Genomic DNA, 23,326 nt, shown 5'->3' on the forward strand with positions numbered 1-23,326 from the left:
GGGGCTTAATAATTCAGACCATGCTAAGATATATTGGTTATTAGGTTATGTATGGTTAATGTTCAGGACTTAATAAAAAGACAAATACTTGGTGTGACTCAAACTTGTAAATTAAAGTATACCTTAGGTCCTACATTTCATTTGAGAATATATCGCCCACAAACCACATGGTGACCCACTTGGCAACAAGCATAACAGCAGTATATTAGGTTTTTCAAAGAAGCCGTGTATGTTCGAGGACCCGCTCTGTCTGTGACAGTATGGGAACATATTTTGGGCAGAAATGTTGTGTACATTGATGGAGTGGTTGACTTGCAGAACTGGGTCATAAACATCTGCATGGAGGATTTAGGTTCTCTTCATTCTCCAATGGCATCTGAATTTAGCTAATGCTAATGTTCCCCAGTATTTTCAAGAATCCATCTCACAGTGGTCGCTGGGTGAGCAATAAGGTCCTTTAGGTTACTGCTCAGACTTCAGTTCTTGCCTTCTGTCTGCTGCCTGTCCTGACCCCACATGACCACCGCTTACAACCGAACTCAGCCAGTCTCGAACCTCGCACTGTCCACCTACAATTCCTTCTCGAGATGGTGTATGGTTAGTATTTTGAACGGAATTCATTGAGCAGCCGGGAGGCAAGGAAGGGACTGGCAGAGGGGAGAGGAGAAACAAGGGAGAGATGGATTAATTAAGCAGCAGTTGACAATGGAGTTGAGGGTTGTGAGAGTGTCCGATGGGATGCCACAGTAGACTAGGTGGAAGATGATAAGGGCATATACATAAATTTTTGTTGACTAAGGGATGAGAAAGGGGTGAATTCAAGAAATCTACAAATGACAACCTGTTCTCATATTCCCTAATAGTTCAGTGTTAGTAGGTTGATTCCCAAGCAAAAGGTCACTGGTCCGAATCCAGGAGCAGCCATGAAAAAGATTTCCCAAGAATAGAGAAACAACATCATCCATCTCATCGATAGCGGTATTTTGGCCAAGAAAATTGCCAAACTGCATCATGTGAGTGCCATGACAGTTGGAAGAATACGAAATGAAGTCCATCCATTCCAGAGCTAGGAGGTTGACGTCCAGCCAAAATATCGGAGTCAATAAGTTGGCTTATCACAAGGCCGACGCTTCTTGCGTCGGCAGTGGAGGTAGCTCATATGCTTCGTAATAGTGAGATCACAGATTTCCATGCAAGCATGTCACGGCCATGGTCAAGGTCGTGACTCCTGTAACCGCATGCAGTTGCCTGCGGTCTTGGTGTTGTTGTCAATCACAGGTCAGGGCTATAGTATGTTGCCTCACCTGTGGTTGCCGCTGGCAACATTGTGTATGTGGCAGCAGAGCAGCCTGAGCGGTGCTAGGCAGCTTGCTGCAGTAGGCATGCGGTTGCACCTGGCAACCTCTCTTTATAGGTGTGCCTTTTATCGGTGTGCACGGGGTGTTATATGTGTTGTGTGCACTTCCCCTTTAAGTTGTTGTTTTCCCTTCCCTGGTGTTGGAAGGGTTAACTTCCTTCCTAGTGTGTGTGTGTGCACTGGGCGTGTCTGACTGTGGGTGTGGCTACTTGGCCCTATAAAGCCTCAGTGGAAGGCAGTAGTCAGAGAGGGTGCTTCAGCCATGCTTGCTGGAGACATCCTCCTGCTTATTTACCATCTGCCAGTGAGGGCCACCCTGGTTGTCATAAACATTATGTCTGGTGTTAGTTTATGGCTTATCTGTTATTGCAGCATATGGTTTACTGGGTTCCCGTGTGATGTCTGTTGTGTGCTGTGTCCTTTATGTTGGTCGTTGATAGCAGCACTTGCACGTGGGTTCCAGGTTGTGTGTCTGTGGCAGGTAAGTGTGGAACTAGTCTCACTTACCTGTCATTGCTATATGTCTGTTTATGTTCCCCCTTTCTATGTAGCTTGGCCAGTGAGACTCCTGTTCCTCCGTGTCTAGGAGGAACGGGTCGTCTTACCCTGCTCCTAGTCCAGGGCCACCCTGAGGGCGAGCAGGAATATCAGGTTCCGGAGTATGAGCCCTCCTACCTTCAGGGTTGGCTCATACGGATAGGAGACAGGGTCAGAGTTAGGGATGTGTAGGAGGTGACCAGCTCCCTAATTCTCTGTCCTGGCCTTGCAGCGACTCCATCTGCTGATACCGCACGGCTGAGGGTTTTCCCCATCGTCAGCCGTGACAGGAGGTTGACGTCCAGCCAAAATATCGGAGTCAATAAATTGGCTTATCACAAGGCCGACGCTTCTTGCGTCGGCAGTGGAGGTAGCTCATATGCTTCGTAATAATGAGATCACAGATGTCCATGCAATCACCATGCAACGCGCATTACACAAGTCTGAAATGGTGGGCTTTGATGGGTGCAAATGGGTCTGGAAGAAACAAAGCAAAAGGGGGCAAACAGATCGAGAGATTGAAGGCACTGTCAAGTTCGGTGGAGGAAGCCTGATGATATGGGGTTGTTTCACAGCCAAAGGCGTTGGATACTTGACCAGGATCGATGGCGTTCTCAATGCAGAACTATATGTGAGTATCCTACAAGATGTACACTCGGGTACTATGGGTATGAAAAGGATGACAGTGTTCCAGCAGGACAACGACCCAAAGCATATGTAAAGATTGGCAAATAAATGGTTCAGTGACAATAAAGTAGAAGTGCTGGACTGGCCCCCACAGTCCCCAGACCTCAACCCAATGGAACACGTGGGTAGAGTTGAAGAAAAAGCTGTATTCGTACCCAAGTGTGTCGACCAGTATGCACTAACATTGGGAACGCGTAGAAGAGACCTGGGAACAGATTTCAGTCAAGACATGCTTGAATCTGATGGAGAGCATGCCCAGAAGGATTCAGGCAGTGTTGAAAGCCCAAAGTGGATTTACAAAATGCTAACAAAATAATAAAAAATTTAATTTAGAATTTTAGGCGCAAAAGAATAACAATAAAATTATGTAACAAGAATCTGCATGACTAATTATAGGCTAAATAGTTGCAAGTCCAATTTATGTATGACTAGCTGTTGGACCCGGCTTCGCTCGGGTATATTTAATCTATTTAATTTAATGTTTGTGCGTGTCGTTAAAAGATATCAACACTATCCACTATACCAGTGACATCTACAGCACCCCGCCCCGAAAACAGTGACCGCCACAGCCCCCCAACCCCTTAACACTGACCCCCCCCACAATGCCCCGTCCCTTAAAATTGGACCTCCACAGCAGGCCACCCCCTTAACTTTGACCTTTATAGCAGCCTTCCCCTTTAACAGTGAGTTTCACAGCACACCACCCCCTTGACAGTGACCTCCACAGGGGCCCGCCCCCTTAACAGTGGCTTTTACAGCAATCTGCCCCTTAACACTGACCTCCATAGCGGACCATCCCCTTAACTGTGACGTCTACAGTAGCCTGCCCCTAGGGTGGCCAGAGGTCCAGTTTTAGGCCGGACAGTCCGGCTTTCAGACTCCCTCTCCTCCGTCTGGCACAGGGCCTGGATAGACACAAGGATGTCCTTTTGAGCAGCAACGTTATGCCCATTGTATGGACTCTTTTAAAGATGCCGCAATGTGACCCTTATGCACTTTTTGTGATACTGCACCTAACATTTGCCTTTAGCCAGATATGTAGCACCTTACTTTTGTGTGCCTTGCCTTACAGCTCTATTCTCTTTACACGGACTGCCTCTGCGGACGTTAATACCAATGGCCTTCTCATAGTGCACAAATAAGACAAGTGGTAAGTCCCAGGCAGGTCCAGAAACTACACGTGTAACCCCGCTGCTTCGGGAATGGTTAGAGGAGTTTTTGACCCCTCCTTCCCGTTTGTTATTTGCTCAGGATTGCTCCCATTCTGAGGTGTCTTCCAGGAGTTCCATGGGATTACTATACCCTCCTCCTGTGACATTGCCAGAAGTGCATGGAGAAGCTGATACCTCCCCTTCTGTGCCTCTGCCTAAGGTGTAGGCCTCAACCGTAGAGCCATTTTAGCTACCCATAGTCACCATAGTGATCGTGCTATAAGCCTTATATTTTGACTTTGGTGCAGGGAAGGGAATACAGGATAAAGCCACCCTTCCATTTGCGGGCATTTCATTACACAATGGTGGAATTACAGAATAAAGACACCCCCATGCTTCCTTTGGTGTTTACAGAGCTCAGAACACTTCAAAGTTAGTCAGTAGTGATTGCTTTGTGCAGACCTTTGGTTCACTGGTTATACCGAGAGGGAAACTGTTACTTAGGACACCCTACTCATGCAGGCAGGAACCTCAGGGTAGCCGTTATATTTTTGTCTTTGTATGTCTTATGTGTATTACATGCAGCACTTTGTATTAATTGGGTACCCCAGAGCTGGTTCCTCCCCATCTAAACATAAGCCGAGGGCGGCTTACCTTAAAGTAAGGGGGAATGTAACACCCCAGAGTTGTGTTACTACACTCCTCTACTCTGCTACTGTCTTCTAAGAGCTTTTATATTGTCATCTGATATGATTTTGCTCATGTCTTCACAACTGTGCATTTAAAACTATGTTAAATGTAAATTTCCTTGTAATTTTCCATGTTCACCATCATTGGTAGAGATAGTCTTAATGTTATGGCTGTTCAGAGTGGAACAATCCTGTGCTATTGTGCCCCCCTGCTGAGGAGAAGTGGAGGTTTCCAGTTTTCTGCAGCATGGGAGGAAAAAAACTGTTAGGACCAGTTCTAGCTTCCCCTGCATAGGGAAGACAGCAAGGACCAAGTCTCGATCTGAGACTTGATCAAATTCCCAGTCTGAGCTCTGCAGCTCAGCTGGACGACAAAAAGCAGAAAGTTGCAAACAACTTCCAGAATTCCAGGAAGAAAGCAACCCCTGAGAATATATCTGTGAGTCAAGTCCGGAGACCTAGGAGAAGCCATTCCTCCTCAGCTAGTCTGTCCCCACAAAGCAGAAGGTACAGTTCAAAGCAGAAGCCTCTATTCCTGCCAATGATTGCCAAAACCTGTTAGGACCAAAGCTGCTGTTTGGATACAAGTTATCTTCAGTAAAGAAAAGTTTGAACTTCATCTAAAGGTCTGGACATCATTTCTGCTGCAAAATTCCTCTATTACTCCTACTATCACTACACTCAATTTATTGCAAGTGAGCCAGGAGTCCGGCCGTATCCCAGAGAGGAGACACCATTGACACCATTATCATCACTCTACAGAGACATTATAGGCAATCACACCACTCTGGCATTCCTAAGCTGGGACGTGCGTTATAACACCTTAGAAGGGCCCTGGGGTAGTACCCTGCGTATGCTGCACTTGGCATCACAACAAATACAGAACATTAAACAACCCGTACCTGGCCACTGCAGGATCATAAAAAGAGAGAAAGTATACAAGACTTCTGTAACCGAAAACTACATGCCAAAACCTGCCTAAATATTTGGCTCCATTATCTGGCAATTCAGCAGCTCTGGTATGTGTGGCAAAACAAAAAATCATGTGCGGCAGTGATGGAGAAGGAAAACAGTGAGGGTCCTTTACTATCTTTTGTACGCCAGTTTTTGGCATAAAAATAGTCGCCAGACCCGTTTTACGTCCAACATTTTGTTGCTTAGGAGTTTTTACTTCTCGTTTCACACTTGCGAGTGGCATGTAGGGAGGCCGGAACATTGGCCCCGGAAAATTTACTTACAGGCGTAAGTGTTGGTCAGAGGCCGGAGTAGTTTTCACACCTGGCACAAGGACTGTCGTTGGTGCCCCTCGTCATAAATTAGCAGCGTAAAATGCTGGTCTTTGTAAATGATCTCCAGTTACTTTTGCAGCAAGGTGGTACATTTTACAGTGGTGGTCACTGAAGGACACCTCTCTGAACCCACCTACTCCCTCTTGATTGATGTCTAGGTATCTTCAGAGATTGGCAATGTATACAGTTCTTCTTGGACTTCAGTTAACAGTTCCGACGTGGTTCCAGTGAAACCACCTTTTTAAGCTATCCGATCCAAACTGTGGAAAATGGTCCCAAATCAATTATTCCGAAGTGTGACTACAACACCACCCTACTTGACGTTGATTTCCTATTGCTGTGATCTCCAGGGCCTTCTGGACTTCACTGCTGGCCTACAGTTTGGTGTAAATGTAGTGCCCTGGACCAAGAGTACTTTGGACCATGAACTTTGTGGACACTTGATCTTATTGCTACTACACAAAGCCATCAACTCATTACTTTCTTGCACTTTGAAGGGTTAACTTGCACTGTGATTTATGCTGTTGTGTGCGCTTATAGGGGCACATTTATGAAGCTTACCTGTTTTTTGGCCATAAGAGTAGACAGGCGTATTTCATTTGGCTGCCTTTCTTTTGCAGAGTCTTTACTAAAAGTCGCTGATGATTTAGACTAGGCGTATTTTTATTAATCTGACCTCTGGTGGTTGTTTTTAGTACTACAGGATCATATTCACTTGACTGGTCTATTTTATCTGTGCATCTTTGCAGATAAAAGTTACAGGTCTCCAGGAAATAAAATAAATAAAAAACTGAAAACAGACAAAGAAAAAAGTACACCAGCCCTGGGGTGGCGTAAAAATTGTTTTAGCGACAAATCCAGGCACACCTACAAAAATAGATCGGAAAAAGGGGTAAAAGTTAGAAAACTTCTGAATTAGTCCAAAAAAATCTAAATAGCCGAAGAAGGCGCAAAAGCCTCCAAAATAGGCGCAATTTAAGTAGTTAAACAAAAATACTGTCTAAGGGCTCATTCACACGATAGTATTGGCATGTTGCGGACCGCTATTTGCCGTGCTGTGAATGTGGACCCGCAATCCACAAGATATGGCAAGCGAAGGCACTATGTGGAGCGGAAGCACGTATCGGAAGCCCACGGAACAGTGGCGTGCCTAGGGTGTTTGGCACCTGGGGCGGGTCCTTTCTCTAGCACCCCCCGCCCCCCCCCCCCCCCCAGCATAACATAAACCGGACGGATCAGTTATGCAGGCCATAGACTTCTATTATGACAGAATGAATAACGGAATGCCTCTAAAGGCATTCCGTTATGCATTCCGTCATGGAATTGCGTTATGGTCCGTGGTAACAGAATCCATAGCGCAATTCAGCACATACCCCAACACGAACACGAACTTCAAAATATGACGTTCGCTCATCCCTAGTAGTAATGACCATTGTGCCCCCTTAATAGTAGTAATGCCCTCTGTGCCCTCTCTGTAGTAGTAATGCCCTATGTGCCCCTTCATAGTAGTAATGCCCATTGTGCCCCCTTAATAATAGTAATGCCCATTGTACCCCCTTCGAAGTAGTAATGCCCTCTGTGCCTCCTTCACAGTAGTAATGCCCTCTGTGCCTCCTTCACAGTAGTAATGTCCATTGTGCCCCCTTCGAAGTAGTAATGCCCTCTGTGCCTCCTTCACAGTAGTAATGCCCATTGTGCCCCCTTAATAATAGTAATGCCCATTGTACCCCCTTAATAATAGTAATGCCCATTGTACCACCTTCATAGTAGTAACACCTATTGTGCCCCCTTCATAGTAGCAATGCCCATTGTGCCCTCTTAATAGTAGTAAAGCCTTTTTTGCCCCCTCTGTGTTAAAAACAAAAAACAAATCAAAAACACAGTACCGACTCACCTTGTTCCGTTCCGGAAGTTCACATCCAGCTCTCCCCAGCAGACACAGATCGCTCTGCAGCACTGTGTGGGCGGAGCTTACCCAGATTCCCGGGCTGCAGGCTCCTCCCACACAGGACGGCAGACTGAATGGTGGAGCAGAAGGTCTGGAGGAGAGAAGGAACGTGGAGAACTGAGTGACGGGACCGCAGCTCCTGGCACTCCAGCAATGAGCTCTTCCATCTGTAGTGATGGAAGCGCTCATTGCTTCTGGCACCCCCCCCCCAGTCGCATTTACTACTAAAATTGCGCCTGTTTTGGAGGCTTTTGTGCCTCGTTCGCCTATTTTGATTTTTTTAGACTAATTCAGACATTCTCTAACTTTTGCGACTTTTTTCTGATCTATTTATGTTGCTGCACCTTTTTTTGCGCCTGAATTTGTCACAAAAACAGTCTAATTTCTACTTCACCCCAGGGCTGGCGTACTTCTCTGTTTTTAGTGGTGAAGGGCGACTTTTTTTTATTAAAAATCTTACTTTCAGGGAGAAAGGAGACTTTTCTCCACAAAGATGGGACTTTATTCATGCGCAAATAAGGCCAGTTTAAGCGAATTTGAACTTGTCATACTGAAAAACAACCACCAGAGGTCAGACTGATGACAATCCGCCGAGTCTAATTCATCAACGGCTGGGCGACTTTTAATAAATACTCTGCAAAAGAAACACAAATTAAATACACTTGTCTAATTTTATTGCCAAAAACAGGCAAGCTTGATAAATGAGCCCCAACGGCTGCCTCTGAGTAGGAAAAAGTAGGCTCTCCTCCTGTATGACCTCCAGTAATGTAAAATCTATGTCCATTCTCTATAAGGCCTCTTTCACACGACCGTATGGCTTTTTCAGTGTTTTGTGGGCCGTTTTTAACGGATCCGTTTTTCAGTTTTTTGTTTCAGTAGTGTTTCCGGTTCCGTTCCGTTTCGCTGTTCCATTTTTCCTTTTTTTTCCCTTTTTTGTGGATCGCAAACGGAAACGAGGGCATGGCATATACAGTATACAGTAATTACATAGAAGGCTGGGCATAAAATTTTCAATAGATGGTTCCGCAAAAACGGAACGGATACGGAAGACATACGGATGCATTCCGTATGCATTCCGTTTTTTTTGCGGACCCATTGACTTGAATGGAGCCACGAAACGGGATTTGCGGGCAATAATAGGACATGTTCTATCTTTCAACGGAACAGAAATACGGAAACGGAATGCATACGGAGTACATTCAGTTTTTTTTGCGGAAACATTGAAATGAATGGTTCCATATACGGAACGTAAAAAACGGCTCGTAAACTGAAAAAAAAGAACGTTCGTGTGAAAGAGGCCCAAAGAGGGTCTGGTCTGAGATCTGTGTAAGGGTCGGCCTGAGGTCTGGTTTAGGAGGATCTATATTTATTTCCGTGGTCTGAGGGTTCTCATTTCTTCAGGTGGTTCGCTTTGGCATCTAGATTTATCTTGTGGGCCTGCTGTGAGGGTCTTCAGTTTTATGGATCTATCACAGCTCTAGAAGAGGAAGAGAGGGGAGGAGGGGAGGAGGAGTAGTAGTAAAGGGCTGATCCTGGCTTTTGTCTGCAGATCAGTTGCAGCTGTTCTATGGAGAAAGGCTCCTCTCTGACCTCTTTCCCCCCCGATTATTTGTCCAGCTGCCATCATCATCATGAAGCTGGACATACTTCTTGGTCTTGTTTCTCTGGTTCTGTCTCCTTTAGGTAAGTTTTTACAGAGCATTCCTTCTTTAGATCTATGTACTGAGGTGGTGGCTCACTCAAAGGGGCCCCACATTAAGGGTCTGCATTATGGTCTGTAGTGGTGGTGGTAGTAGTAACTTCATAGATGGAGACCTCCGAGACATCCAGGGGACAGAGAAACTTACCCCAGACATCGGCAAAGAGTGAATAAATGTCTAAACTCAAATGCTCTTGTCTGTCGAGGGTTAATAGTGTGAGTCTGTGCACTGAGAATTTCTTCGAGGGGGATGGGGGGCTGTTTTGGTATATTTTTATGGATTCTTTGTAATTTATACAGTGGATTATTCCGAAAAATCTGTGTTGGACCTCCAGTCTTTTAAGAGTTCTACGTACTAGAGATTTTTTTTTTTTTCTTTCATTAGTAATTTATTTTTATCCCTTTATTAAAACGAAAACAAAATCAGAAAATATAACGTATATTAGTTTTCGACACGGGCACAATATAACGGTATGCAGAGAATCTACGGCTCGAGGTGTGACTGTGTTATACGCTGAAGGTACCATACATGGCATCGTCCAGCACAAGGGCGTCTCCTAGTCACTTCAAAGGGTAGTCCAGGCTTGCGAGCTTGTCCTTAAAGGGGGTTTTCAGGATCTTACGAAGCTCAGAATTCCCCTTTTTTTATGATATTATTGCAGATTTGTGGTGAGAATTTCTACCTCATCCCACAGCTGTTCTATGGTGGGATGAGGACCCGGCCGTAAGGCAATTTGGAGATCTCTGAACACAATGGGGGACATTTACGGTATCAAAACTGGCGTAAAGAAACACTGGCTCAGTTGCCTATAGCAACCAATCAGATTCCAGCTTTCATATTCCAAAGGAGCTCTGAAAAATAAAAGGTGGAATCTGATTGGTTGGTTGGTTGTTATGGGCAACTAAGGCAATTTTCCTTTACACCAGTTTGTGTTAGGGTAGGTTCACATAACGTTTTTCTACATGGGTTTTCAGTGCGGATTCGGTGCAAAATACTACGCTGAAACTGCCTCTCATTTTTTGCAAAGGGGGGCTGCGCCATACTTCTTGTACACGTCCATTTTTGGCGCGGTTACCAGACGGACACCTCAGAGTGGGACGGCACCATCCAGATTGAGAACACACAGCAGAAAATGCAGCCGTTTCTGCCGTGTTATACACAGCGGTCAAAATCCGGCATGTTAACCTGCCCTAAAATGAAACCTGTCTTGGTTGCCCATAGAAACCAATCACGGCGCAGCTTTCATTTCTAAGGGGGCTTTGGAAAAATGAAAGCTGCGCTGTGATTGGTTACTATGGGCAACACAGACTGGTTTTCTTTTAGAAAGTGCCATTCGTCTGCCACATTTGGAAGCGTCTTTCCCAGTATCCCCTGAGGCAGGCCGAGACCTGAGGCCATTCCTGACCACATCTCTCATGAAGGCCAGGTTTAGGCTGGAGGTACGCGCCGATTTGTCCTGCGTTTCGCACGTAACGGTTGTGGTAAAAACTACTCCAAGAATTTATGACGAGTCGCCCGATTAGTGCAGTACCAGCCTGTGTATGAGGACTGTCGGCAGCATTTTTTATTAATTTTTTTGGGGATGAGAAAAGTTTGGGGGGGGAAAAACACAATTTTGGCTTTTTTTTTTTTATGGTGTTCACTGTGTGATATTTTTATAGTTCGGGTTGTTACGAATGATACCAAAATGTGTATATATTTTATGCTTTGTAAGTGAAAAAAAATAAAAAATTCGGAATATTTTTAATTTCTTTTTTTTTTGTCTAAACTTTTTTTCTTAGCCCTTTTTGGCCACCTGCACACCTTGCGGAATAAGTCGTGAAAAACCGCTACCTAGTACGGTACCAGCAAAGTGTATGAGATTACACCTTTCCAAATCCGGAGCGTCAATTACTTTTTCAATGGAAGGGTGAGATCTGAGGCAAAACCTGATCCGCGCCAAAATCCGCAATTACAAATTATGGTGCCGAAACGCACAAAATTGTGTGCGGATCTTATGTGCGTTCACTCGCACCCATGTTCAGGTGGCCTTTTAGACTTGATTATGCGATCGTTTGCAAGGTTTTTACGTGGCGGTGTATCAGATGTGTTGCCTACAGCAGAGCCTGATAGTCACGTGTATGACATAAATGAATAATAGCAAATAATAGTGTATATATAATATAGAAATGAGAAATGTATGAAATAATTTTTGTTATACATGTATGAAGTAAATAATATATAATAAAAATTTATGAAATAACGAAAAGTGATAATGAACAAAAAATGTACGAAATAATATAGTAAAAAATATTTAATAAAAAATGTACGAAATGCATAATAGTAAAAAAAAATTTTTATGAAATACATAATAAAAAATATATAATTAAATGTATGAAATGCATACTAGTAAAAAATATATAATAAAAAATGTACGAAATAATATAGTAAAAAATATTTAATAAAAATGTATGAAATGCATAATGGTAAAAAAAAAATTGTATGAAATACATAATAATAAAAAATATATAATTGTATGAAATGCATACTAGTAAAAAAATATATAATAAAAAATTTACGAAATAATATAGTAAAAAATATTAAATAAAAAATGTATGAAATCTAATGAATGTATGAAATACATACTAGTAAAAATATATTTTAAAAAATGTGTGAAATGCATAGTAAAAAAAATTATAATAAGAAAATAAATATATTAAGTCACATGGAGAAATCGGGCAACACATCGGCACCTGGTGATCATGTCACAGGGGTGCCAATGGGAGCCCATCCCTCTGTCCAGCTACTAATATGGGTGGTTAAATGACTGGATTCCCACTGATCTCCACCATTACGGGCACAGCTCCTGCACCATCACAGGGGCGTACTACAGCTTATTACCACCATACCCTTATATTTCTGAAGCAGTATTTCTGCTTCAGAAAGAGTTAATGATACCTGTCCACCGCACCTGCAGCTTAGGTGTGCACCTGCCCTGCCATCTGGTGTATTGCTAACAATGTTATCTGCACGATACATTGATCTTTAGGTAATTAGCTCCAACTGTAGATTACCCCTGTGCCCGCGCCGGGGGGGGGGGGGGGGGGTCCCAGCACAGTCTGACACTGACAGCATTGATTGAATAGCTTAAGACTGTGCAGGGACACACACCCCAACTAGTAACACCCAACAGGACCTTCATTGCAAATTGCTGGAAATTCATTCATAGCTTCTAGTGGGAATAACAGAGGAATGGCACAACATAGTCATAAGAGTAGACGCCCCAGAAGAAACCCGGACCCCCCCACCGATCAGTCGCTTCTCCTGATCTCATGAGGATAAGTTTCCATCTTACAAACCCTTTTTTTTGCTCCGTATTCTAGAAGAAATGATAGAAGTGGGGAAGTGACTGTGGTCGGAGCCTTTCTGCAAAAACTGCGGGTTTCTCGCCGATGTCAGACACCGTGAAGAAGACTAATATTTTCCAAGCAAGGTGAAGTCAGATCTGTCAGTCCATTAGTATGCAGTCTGTGTGCCTGATGGAGAGGTATCAGGAAAGCCTTAATCGGTGTGATAAATGAGGAGAAAACGTAAGGCCATATAGCCGTGACTGATTACAGCATGACCATGAAGTGATGTATACTGTCCGGCATCCAGCTGGAAAGGACTTGAGGGCGGGGCTTTGTGAAGAGAAACTGTTCTGGAACATGAAATGCAACTGTTCCTAGAGGATGTATACTGTCTGGCATCCAGCTGGAAAGGACTAGTGGGCGGTAACTGTTCTGGTAACAACTTAAAGCTTACCAATATTGCTGATTGGCTGAAAGCAGCAGATAGCAATGCTCCACCCCCATGTCCTTTCCAGTTGGATGCCAGTTAAGAGAACTTTGGTATGATAACTAAAAGGAAGTTAATAAGCACCCACCAAAAAAAAGATTGTAGATGTAGTGCAGCCAGAACTTTAATATTTTTTGTATTTCTCCTGATTAAAATGCTATTTCTTTTTTTTTTTTTATCGGAGGCCCTGTTCTCAGGTTATGATACTATGCAAAGTGGGCCTTCAGTGCAACGGGGGTGCACTCAATCTCCACTCCTTTCTGTGGTCAGCCCATCCCTTTCTGCTTTGCCACTACCTGGTCCTGTCAATGACCGTAACCAGGGAGAAGATGGCCACAGAAATGAGTGGATCTTGGGTGCGACAAGAACAAAGAGCATTACACGATGACCATAAAAATCAATGAGCTGTCGAGGTAATGAATGGATGTCCTGCTCTGGCTGGGAAGACCACCTCTCTATTGACTCAGTCACCTAAAATGGTAGAGGAACAGGGCTTTTCTTCACCAGAATGCCACTTTTGGGTTCTTTAACATGAATAACCAGGTTTGTGGTTATGGGGAATACCCTGTAAATGTCACCTATATATACTCCCGCCAAGAGGGTCGGCACCCATGAAACAATTGGAGGAAACACATGAGAGGAACGGAAGAACGCCTAGACTGTGGAAACGGCAGAAAATCACTCAGTATAAGCAAATGAGAACAATGGCCGAGGGCAGCGCAAGAAAGGAAGAGCTGACAATCAAAAACTGTTTCCACTGAAGAGATGTCAGGAAGCGTCATGCTGATAATGGCCTGTATTTGGGCATGTTCCCCAGGTGAAGACCGCTTTTGGGGGGGGGTGGGGGGGATTGAGAAGTATGTAATGGTGAGTGGTGGGGCGGGGGCTCCGGTTACGACTGTGGAAGGGGGGCTGCTGCAACTACTGTAAATTTTCCTTTCAGGCTAAAAAATTACCAGAGGAAGCTCTGCAGACACAGAACAAGCGGGGAATATTAGGAGAAGTCAGCTGTTATCCATTGTGGTGATGTGTACAGTATAAGTGCTGGGAGGCGTGTATATCCCACCCAGAGACCTCAGCTGGTTGAGAGAACTGTAATCCAGAAAGCTACAGTGGTTTCAGCAAAGTGTAGTTTGCTGAGACAGTTTTGTCTACATGTTGTTCTGGGCTGGATTTCATGTGGACTGGGATATAGGTTTGGTAGTGGGATCTGCCAGTCCACACCCTTCCACTACATAGAAACCTAGAATGTGTCGGCAGATAAGAACCGTTTGGCCCATCTAGTCTGCCCAATATACTAAATACTATGGATAGCCCCCGGCCCTATCTTATATGAAGGATGGCCTTATGCCTATCCCATGCTGCTTAATCTCCTCCACTGTATTTGCAGCTACCACTTCTGCAGGAAGGCTATTCCATGCATCCACTACTCTCTCAGTAAAGTAATACTTCCTGATATTACTTTTAAACCTTTGCCCCTCTAATTTAAAACTATGTCCTCTTGTAGCAGTTTTTCTTCTTTTAAATATTCTCTCCTTTTACCTTGTTGATTCCCTTTATGTATTTAACCCCTTAAGGACTCAGCCCTATTTCACCTTAAGGACTTGGCCATTTTTTGCAAATCTGACCAGTGTCACTTTAAGTACTGATCTTTTTAAAACGCTTTGACTTCTCCAGGCCATTCTGAGACTGTGTTTTTTCGTCACATATTGTACTTCATGACACTGGTAAAATGAAGTCAAAAAGATTTATTTTTATTTATAAAAAATTTACAAAAAATGTGTAAAAAAAAAAATAGCACATTTCCAAATTTCAATTTCTCTACTTCTATAATACATAGTAATACCTCCAAAAATTGTTACTTTACATTTCCCATATGTCTACTTCATGTTTGGATCATTTTGGGAATGATATTCAATTTTTTTGGGGATGTTACAAGGCTTAGAAGTTTAGAAGCAAATCTTGAAATTTTTCAGAAATTTTCAAAAACCCAATTTTAAGGGACCAGTTCAGGTCTGAAGTCACTTTGTGAGGCTTACATAATAGAAACCACCCAAAAATGACCCCATTCTATAAACTACACCCCTCAAGGTATTCAAAACTGATTTTACTAACTTTTTTAACCCTTTAGGTGTTCCACAAGAATTAATGGAACATAGAGATACAATTTCACATTTTTGGCAGATTTTCCATTTTAATAATTTTTTTCCAGTTACAAAGCAAGGGTTAACAGCCAAACAAAACTAAATATTTATGGCCCTGATTCTGTAGTTTACAGAAACACCCCATATGTGGTCGTAAACCGCTGTACGGGCACACGGAAGGGCGCAGAAGGAAAGAAGCGCCATACAGTTTTTGGAAGGCAGGTTTTGCTGGACTGTTTTTTTTTTTTTTACACCATGTCCCATTTAAAGCCCCCCTGATGCACCCCTAGAGTAGAAACTACAAAAAAGTGACCCCATTTTAGAAACTACGGGATAGGGTGGCAGTATTGTTGGTACTAGTTTAGGGTACATATGATTTTTGGTTGCTCTATATTACACTTTTTGTGAGGCAAGATAACAAGAAATAGCTGTTTTGGCACAGTTTTTATTTTTTGTTATTTACAACATTCGTCTGACAGGTTAGATCATGTGATATTTTTATAGAGCAAGTTGTCACGGACGCTGCGATACCTAATATGTATACTTTTTTATTTTTTTATTATTTATGTAAGTTTTACACTGATTTCATTTTTGAACCAAAAAAAATCATGTTTTAGTGTTTCCATAATCTGAGAGCCATCATTTTTTTTCAGTTTTTGGGCAATTACCTTGGGTAAGGTATGATTTTTGCGGGATGAGATGACTTTTTTTTTCGGTACTATTTTGGGGTGCGTGTGACTTTTTGATCGCTTGCTATTACACTTTTTGTGATGTAAGGTGACAAAAAAGGGGTTGGGTCACGTGATATTTTTATAGAGCCGGTTGATACGGACACGGCGATACCTAATATGTATACTTTTTTTTTTTTTTTATGTAAGTTTTACACAATAATATCAACAAAAAAATGATGTTTTAGTGTCTCCATATTCTGACCCATAGTTTATTTATTTTTTGGGAGATTGTCTCAGGTAGGGGCTGAGGTGACTGTTTGGTACTATTTTGATATTTGATCGCTTGCTGTTGTACTTTTTGTGATGTAAGGTGACAAAAAACAGTTTATTTAGCACCGTTTTTTTTTTTTTTTTTTTTTTTACGGTGTTCATCTGAGGGGTTAGGTCATGTGATATGTTTATAGAGCCGGTCGATACGGACGCGGCGATACCTAATATGTTGTTTTTTTTTTTTTTTACTTTATATGGGGTAAATGACGTTTTTGTTTATTTTTACTTGAAACTTTTAATTTTTGGGGTGGAATTTTTTTTTTTTTTTCAGCTTTTTCTTTCTTTTTTTTTTCACTTTTTTTTTTTGGCCCACTTTGGGACTTGAACTTTTGGGGGTCTAATCCCCTTTACTTCTGTATTGGAATGCATTGGCTGTATGAGTTAGGCCGAATGCACACGGCCGTGTTTCACGGCCGTTAGCGGTCCGTGGAACCACGGGCTGGATTCCTGCTGAGAGCAGGAGCGCACGGCGTCATTGGTTGCTATGACGCTGTGCGCTCCCTGCTGCCGCCGCAATACAGTAATACACTGGTATGATCTATACCAGTGTATGAATGTACCTCAGCGGCAGCAGGAAGCGCACGGCGTCATAGCAACCAATGACGCCGTGCGCTCCTGCTCTCAGCAGGAATCCAGCCCGTGGTTCCACGGACCGCTAACGGCCGTGTGCATTCGGCCTGATACTGTGTGTATTACTCATACAGCCTACGTCCTGTGAGATCCAGGGGGCTGGATCTCACAGGCTCTACACCGGAAGGCAGCGCAGATGCCTCAGGAAGGCATCGCGCTGCCTTCCATGCCATCGGGTCCCCTCTACAGCTGCATGGGGACCCGATGGCACCGCCGATCGCTGCCGCAAACCTCAGGTAAAGCCGGAAACCGCAGGTCTGAATTGACCTGCGGTTTGCTGCGATCGCCGGCGTTGTGACAGGATGCCCGCTGAATGATTTCAGTGGACATCCTGTTCCGATTAACCCCCCGCCGGGCCACAATGTAGTTTTAAAGTTAGGACGTACCAGTACGATATGGGTCCCAGAACAGATCCCTGAGGTACCCCACTGGTAACAAGACCTTGGTCTGAATATACTCCATTGACTACAATCCTCAGTTGTCTGTCCCTCAGCCACTGCCTAATCCATTCAACAATATGTCTTTGGCTGGAGGTGATCGCAGGTGAGGCCTACTGCTGTAATCAAGGAGGGATAAAACAACCCTCTGTGTATGACTTGGAGGGAGAAAGGCTGAAGTTTGGGGGGCGGCCCAGCGATGACTACAGAAAGAGGGTTGCACCACGGTCAGAGTCGGGAGGACTTTTGGACCATCTCCCCCCCCCCCTTCCCAAGGGTGCTGGTAAGGTCACAAACCTGGAGGCTGCTGCACTGGACCGTATATGGTTGAGGAAGCCGGATCTAATCCCGTGTGTTAGACAACACGTGTATTGGGTAGAGCCCCGACGGGCAGGGGATTATTTTTGATGTTTATGTGTTTGATGGTGCTGAAGTGCCAAAATAAAGCATCTTTTGTTGTCGGAGGAGAAGTCTGTGATTGCAAACCCCTGAGAGAGAGCGCGATCCCTTACACCCTGTACTGTGACATTGCTGTGTGCATTATCCCCCTCCTTATTGTAACATCACTGTGAGCATTCTCAGTGTACTGTGACATCACTGTGAGCATAAGGCCTCATGCACATGACCGTGTAGCGGCCGTGCCCGTGCTGTGGTCTACTATACACGTGCATCGACTGCCTGCCCGGCATCTACGAACTCATTCGCTTGAATGGGGTCCATGATCCGCATCCGACGGTCCACACCGCAAAAAAGTAGTGCATGCTATCCCTATGCTGTGATGTCACAGTTTTTTTTATTGAATAAGGGGGGGGGGGGGTTAGTGTTTAATTACTTTTTAGGTTTACAGTTTGCCCTGTAGGCAAATACACTGTCTGCAGACCTGCTCTCCATCTGTCGCTGTTTGCCTATTCAAAACAGGGAGGGAAGCGCCGTGTGCAAATATTTCGGCGTAGCTAAGCCACCTGGTGCAGCCCTCACCCAGTGCAGGCTCTGTGCATTATATTTAGGGGTCTGATATGACACTGTGCATTTTTTTTGCCCAAATATTTATAATCATTTAGTGCCATTATAACTTGGTACAATGCCTAAATAATACCTCATTCAGATAGTGCCCAAATAACACTGGTGCATATTTCCTAAATAGTGCTGCCATTCAGTGCCAAAATACCATAATCCCGTAGTACAATGCCTAAATAATACCTCCATCCAGTATCCCGATGATACTATCATATAGCACCCGCATAACACTGCCGTATATCTCCTCAGTGCCAAAATGACATTGTGCAATGCCTAAATAATACCTCCATCCAGTATTCAAAAACTACTACCGTATAGCGCCCACTTAATGCTGTCATATATTTCCTAAATAATACTTCTGCTCAGTATCCAAAGAATACAAAGGTATAATATATTCATCACTGCGGTATATTTCCTAAACAATACTTGCACAATGCCTAAATAATACCGCCATCCAGATAATACTACCGTATATTTCCTAAACAATGCTGCCATTCGCTGCCAATAATAATCTCGCTTCTGCAATGCCAAGCTCAACCCCTTCTGCAATGCCAAGCTCAAGGGCAGCCATTTTTTTTTCGAATCTCAGTCCCTTTGAGTAGGAGGATACACTCAGATGCTACATGATCGCTGATTTTTTTTCATTTGTGACTGTTTCCTGTGTGTTTTTTTTTTTATATTAGTCCTGAACAGAATTGAGCTATTTTCTATTTCCTATGTCCTAGAAACCACCATTGCTTTCTCACGGCTTCTTAAAATTAGCATTCATTTTTTTCCTGTGGCCCCTTCACTGCTCAGCGCCACTCTCACCATGAGGCTGTGTCCGGTACTGCAGCTCTGTGCCATGAACTTGAACTGCCTTGTACAGGGCTGTCGGTTATTGCAGCAATGGGGTTGGAGCACAGTGGATGGGTGGGGGTCCCACAGGTCAAAGATTTATGTCCATCCATATTCTATCCTGGAAAACCCCTTGATTTGAACCTATAATCCCGCACTTCCCATATTCATATTGCGGACTCTGTGTGAAGAAGCTCTGGACTGCTATACTTATCCATTTCTGGCTGTAAACTACTTCTCCATACGTCAATAACCATAAAATGCCAGAATTAATGTAGAAATGCGTGTAATACTTAATTTCTCCTGAGGTGGCGCTACATGGAAAATAAACACTTGCTGGCGGCTTGCCGTTACAGAATATAGCCTTATTGATGGGGTTGATCACAGTGGGACGTCCACTGATCAGATCATTGAGCATGGTGTGCGGGCTTGTGTCTATATCCAGGAGCCAAACAGAAGAAGCAGAGCTGAGATGTAAAGCATAGGGGAGTGATGGCTGGGGGATCTCAGGAGTTACATTTGCAGTAGAGACTGCACTGACTGCAAAGGGCTTGTGTGTGAGACGGCTGCGAAACCCTTGTGCTCTGGACACATGCCGAACATGTGGCGTTCATACACGGACACGTGCCGCATATGTGCCATGCACACGCAGGGCAGGAACTGCACTCATGTACATGCCACTCACATAGGATGCATACAAGATACATGTGAGATACATGCTTCTCATACTAGACATTTGTCACATATGGGCCACTGTCATAGGATGCATACTGCACACATGCCAATCATATAGGATGCGTAGCACGCGCGTGCCTCTCGCAGAGGAGACCCAGGGCACGCGCTGTTACACTGGTCGCTTGCCCACCAATCACCTTTGAACCCCTACCATATCTGTTCCTATTATCGTAATAATGGATGACACTTTCCCAGCTGTCTTCCTCTTACTATTGGTGACCTCTTCTCTATTTTTCACTGTGTGGAAGGCAGTAGGCGAGAAGTCTCCAGAATTAGGCAATAGAGCCACAAAGGAGAAGTGATAGCTAAAGTAACACTCCAAGCTTAATCGGAGTGTGGGGTCGGAGAGCGAGGAGCTTGACATAGGGACTCTCTCTTCTTACACCTCCTGACATTTGTTTTCAAGATTGTCCTGTGAATGGGACAGCAGAGGCAGGGCATAAGCCAATATGCTAGGGTGGTTCTAGACTGTTCGGGGGCTGGCTCAGACACGGCATGGGTGGGACTTAGTCTATTGGTATATAAATAACATTATATCAGTAATCTCTATGTTGTGTCTGCAGGAGGTGAAGCAAACATCCAGGTCCACAAGAACGTTCTACTGCACGGATCGCTCAGGATGTCTTATTCTCCTTCCCAGAAGATCGGAGCAATTAGATTAATTACCTGGAGGTTTGATAAGATCAATGAACAAGTCACAATACTGGACACCACTGAGAAACCACATTATGTATATCCCTCTAAGTTCAGGGATCGGCTACAACTGTCTGAGAACCTACACACATTGACCATCGTGGATCTGACTATGGAAGATGGTGGGATGTACACCATTGATGTTGTAGATGTAAATGGAGTACGAGAATCTTATTCATTTAATGTCACCGTGTACGGTAAGTAGTCACAGTATCAGTCTTGGGATCCTTGAGCTTACTAGTAGGTCCACTAACCATAAAGGGTTAATAACTATACAGTGCTATAATTACTGCAGCTATGTATAATGTGGAAAACCTTTCCTTCACGTGAGGAAGATGATATTTTTGTGTGGCACAACACATGGGCAGCAGATTGGTTTTAGTGACGATGGCGCAATGCTTCATTTCTCCTGAGGTGGACCTTCTGTGGAATTGAGCAGGCTCAGACTGGCCCACAGGGGTACAGGGGAATCCCCCGGTGGGCCCCTGAGCAAGGTGGGCCCCTAGTCTCCCACCCCCTGCACAAGTGGCACATAAAACATTAGATTTAGTACACTACATACATATATTCAATGTACAGCACCTCAACCAGCTTATGTTCATATAAAAAAATGTTAGATTATTTATTATATTTGAATGTATCCGTACGGTGGGCCCCCCCAAATACATTTTACTGGTGGTCCCTAGGTACCCCAGTCCGACACTGGACTTGAGCACTGGTTTTGCACACAGATGACAGCTGATCACTTGGGATTGGGACACCCAATTTATCCTTTGGGAACCCTTCCAGTGGCGTCTCTAGCTTTCAAATTTTGGGGGGGCACACTGGGGGCCAGGACAAAATCGGGGGGGGGGGGGGGGGGGCCATCTATAACAACGATACATTTACACAAGTACGCTTAGAAATGCTGCGATACTTTACCCAATACCTAAAACCGCAACAGGGAAGTAAAGTCCTGCTGTCTGTGGTTTTAAAAAAAAAAAAACAATCACTCAGATTTCAACATGTCCTAGTTGCCTGTGGATGATACTTTTATAGGGAAGGGGATCTGTGGATGACACATACCTTATATAGCATCTTATGCTATATGTGTCATCCACAGATCCACCCCATGACAGTGTCATCCACAGATGTCCCTCCCTATAACAGTGTCATTCACAGATCCCCCCCCTCCCTATAACAGTGTCATCCACAGATCCCCCCTCCCTATAACAGTGTCATCCACAGATCCCCCCTCCCTATAACAGTGTCATCCACAGATCCCCCTCCCTATAACAGTGTCATCCACAGATCCCCCCTCCCTATAACAGTGTCATCCACAGATCCCCCTCCCCGCCTCTCACCTGAGTGTACATTTGACATTTCTAAATTGTAATCCATACCCTGCAGTAACTTTAACTTTAAATCAGGATTCAGCAGCCGCTCATCTCTACTAGTACCTTAACCTTACACCACTCGGCTAGCTTCGGTAACAGGGCCAGGCTACAGCCTACAGGTACTGCCTGTTAGTTGTTACTGAGCGAGTGCTGATTTCTGCAGGTCAGAGGTTACGGATTACAGTTTAGAAGAAATGTACACTCCTGTGAGCGGATCCAGAGCCTGGTCTCGGGAGGGGCACTTCCAGATTATTTTCTGTCCGCCGCCACAGAACAAGGGTGCTTTATAGAACAGACTCCACAGTGTAGAGGTATACTGTATATTGTGTGGCACAGTGTAGAGGTATACTGTATATTGTGTGGCACAGTGTAGAGGTATACTGTATATTGTGTTGCACAGTGTAGCGGTATACTGTATATTGTGTGGCACAGTGCAGAGGTATACTGTATATTGTGTGGCACAGTGCAGAGGTATACTGTATATTGTGTGGCACAGTGTAGAGGTATACTGTATATTGTGTGGCACAGTGTAGCGGTATACTGTATATTGTGTGGCACAGTGTAGCGGTATACTGTATATTGTGTGGCACAGTGTAGAGGTATACTGTATATTGTGTGGCACAGTGTAGAGGTATACTGTACATTGTGGGGCACAGTGTAGTGGTATACTGTATATTGTGTGGCACAGTGTAGCGGTATACTGTATATTGTGTGGCACAGTGTAGAGGTATACTGTATATTGTGTGGCGCAGTGTAGCGGTATACTGTATATTGTGTGGCACAGTGTAGCGGTATACTGTATATTGTGGGGCACAGTGTAGCGGTATACTGTATATTGTGTGGCACAGTGTAGAGGTATACTGTACATTGTAGGGCACAGTGTAGAGGTATATTGTGTGGCACAGTGTAGCGGTATACTGTATATTGTGTGGCACAGTGTAGAGGTATACTGTATATTGTGTGGCACAGTGTAGAGGTATACTGTATATTGTGGGGCACAGTGCAGAGGTATACTGTATATTGTGGGGCACAGTGTAGAGGTATACTGTATATTGTGTGGCACAGTGTAGAGGTATACTGTATATTGTGTGGCACAGTGTAGAGGTATACTGTATATTGTGTGGCACAGTGTAGAGGTATACTGTATATTGTGTGGCACAGTGTAGAGGTATACTGTATATTGTGTGGCACAGTGTAGAGGTATACTGTATATTGTGTGGCACAGTGTAGTGGTATACTGTATATTGTGGGGCACAGTGTAGAGGTATACTGTACATTGTGT

The 23,326-nt window shown here is 44.1% G+C and overlaps 1 protein-coding gene across 5 annotated transcripts in view; it reads left to right on the forward strand.

Annotated features, from left to right (window-relative positions):
- The first annotated feature begins 9,193 nt into the window (after nucleotides 1–9,193).
- The window catches only part of LOC120981656 (CD48 antigen-like), a 31,209-nt gene continuing 17,076 nt past the window's right edge, over nucleotides 9,194–23,326 (forward strand). For all 5 annotated transcript variants that reach the window (XM_040411252.1, XM_040411253.1, XM_040411254.1 and 2 more), the window contains exons 1-2: nucleotides 9,194–9,341; nucleotides 20,539–20,865. In XM_040411252.1, the coding sequence (XP_040267186.1) occupies nucleotides 9,290–9,341; nucleotides 20,539–20,865 (379 nt within the window). In that variant the 5' untranslated portion in view covers nucleotides 9,194–9,289. The remainder of the gene's footprint in view (nucleotides 9,342–20,538; nucleotides 20,866–23,326) is intronic.

This window comes from Bufo bufo, chromosome 11 (assembly GCF_905171765.1).
Source record: "Bufo bufo chromosome 11, aBufBuf1.1, whole genome shotgun sequence".
NCBI classification, from domain to species: domain Eukaryota; kingdom Metazoa; phylum Chordata; class Amphibia; order Anura; family Bufonidae; genus Bufo; species Bufo bufo.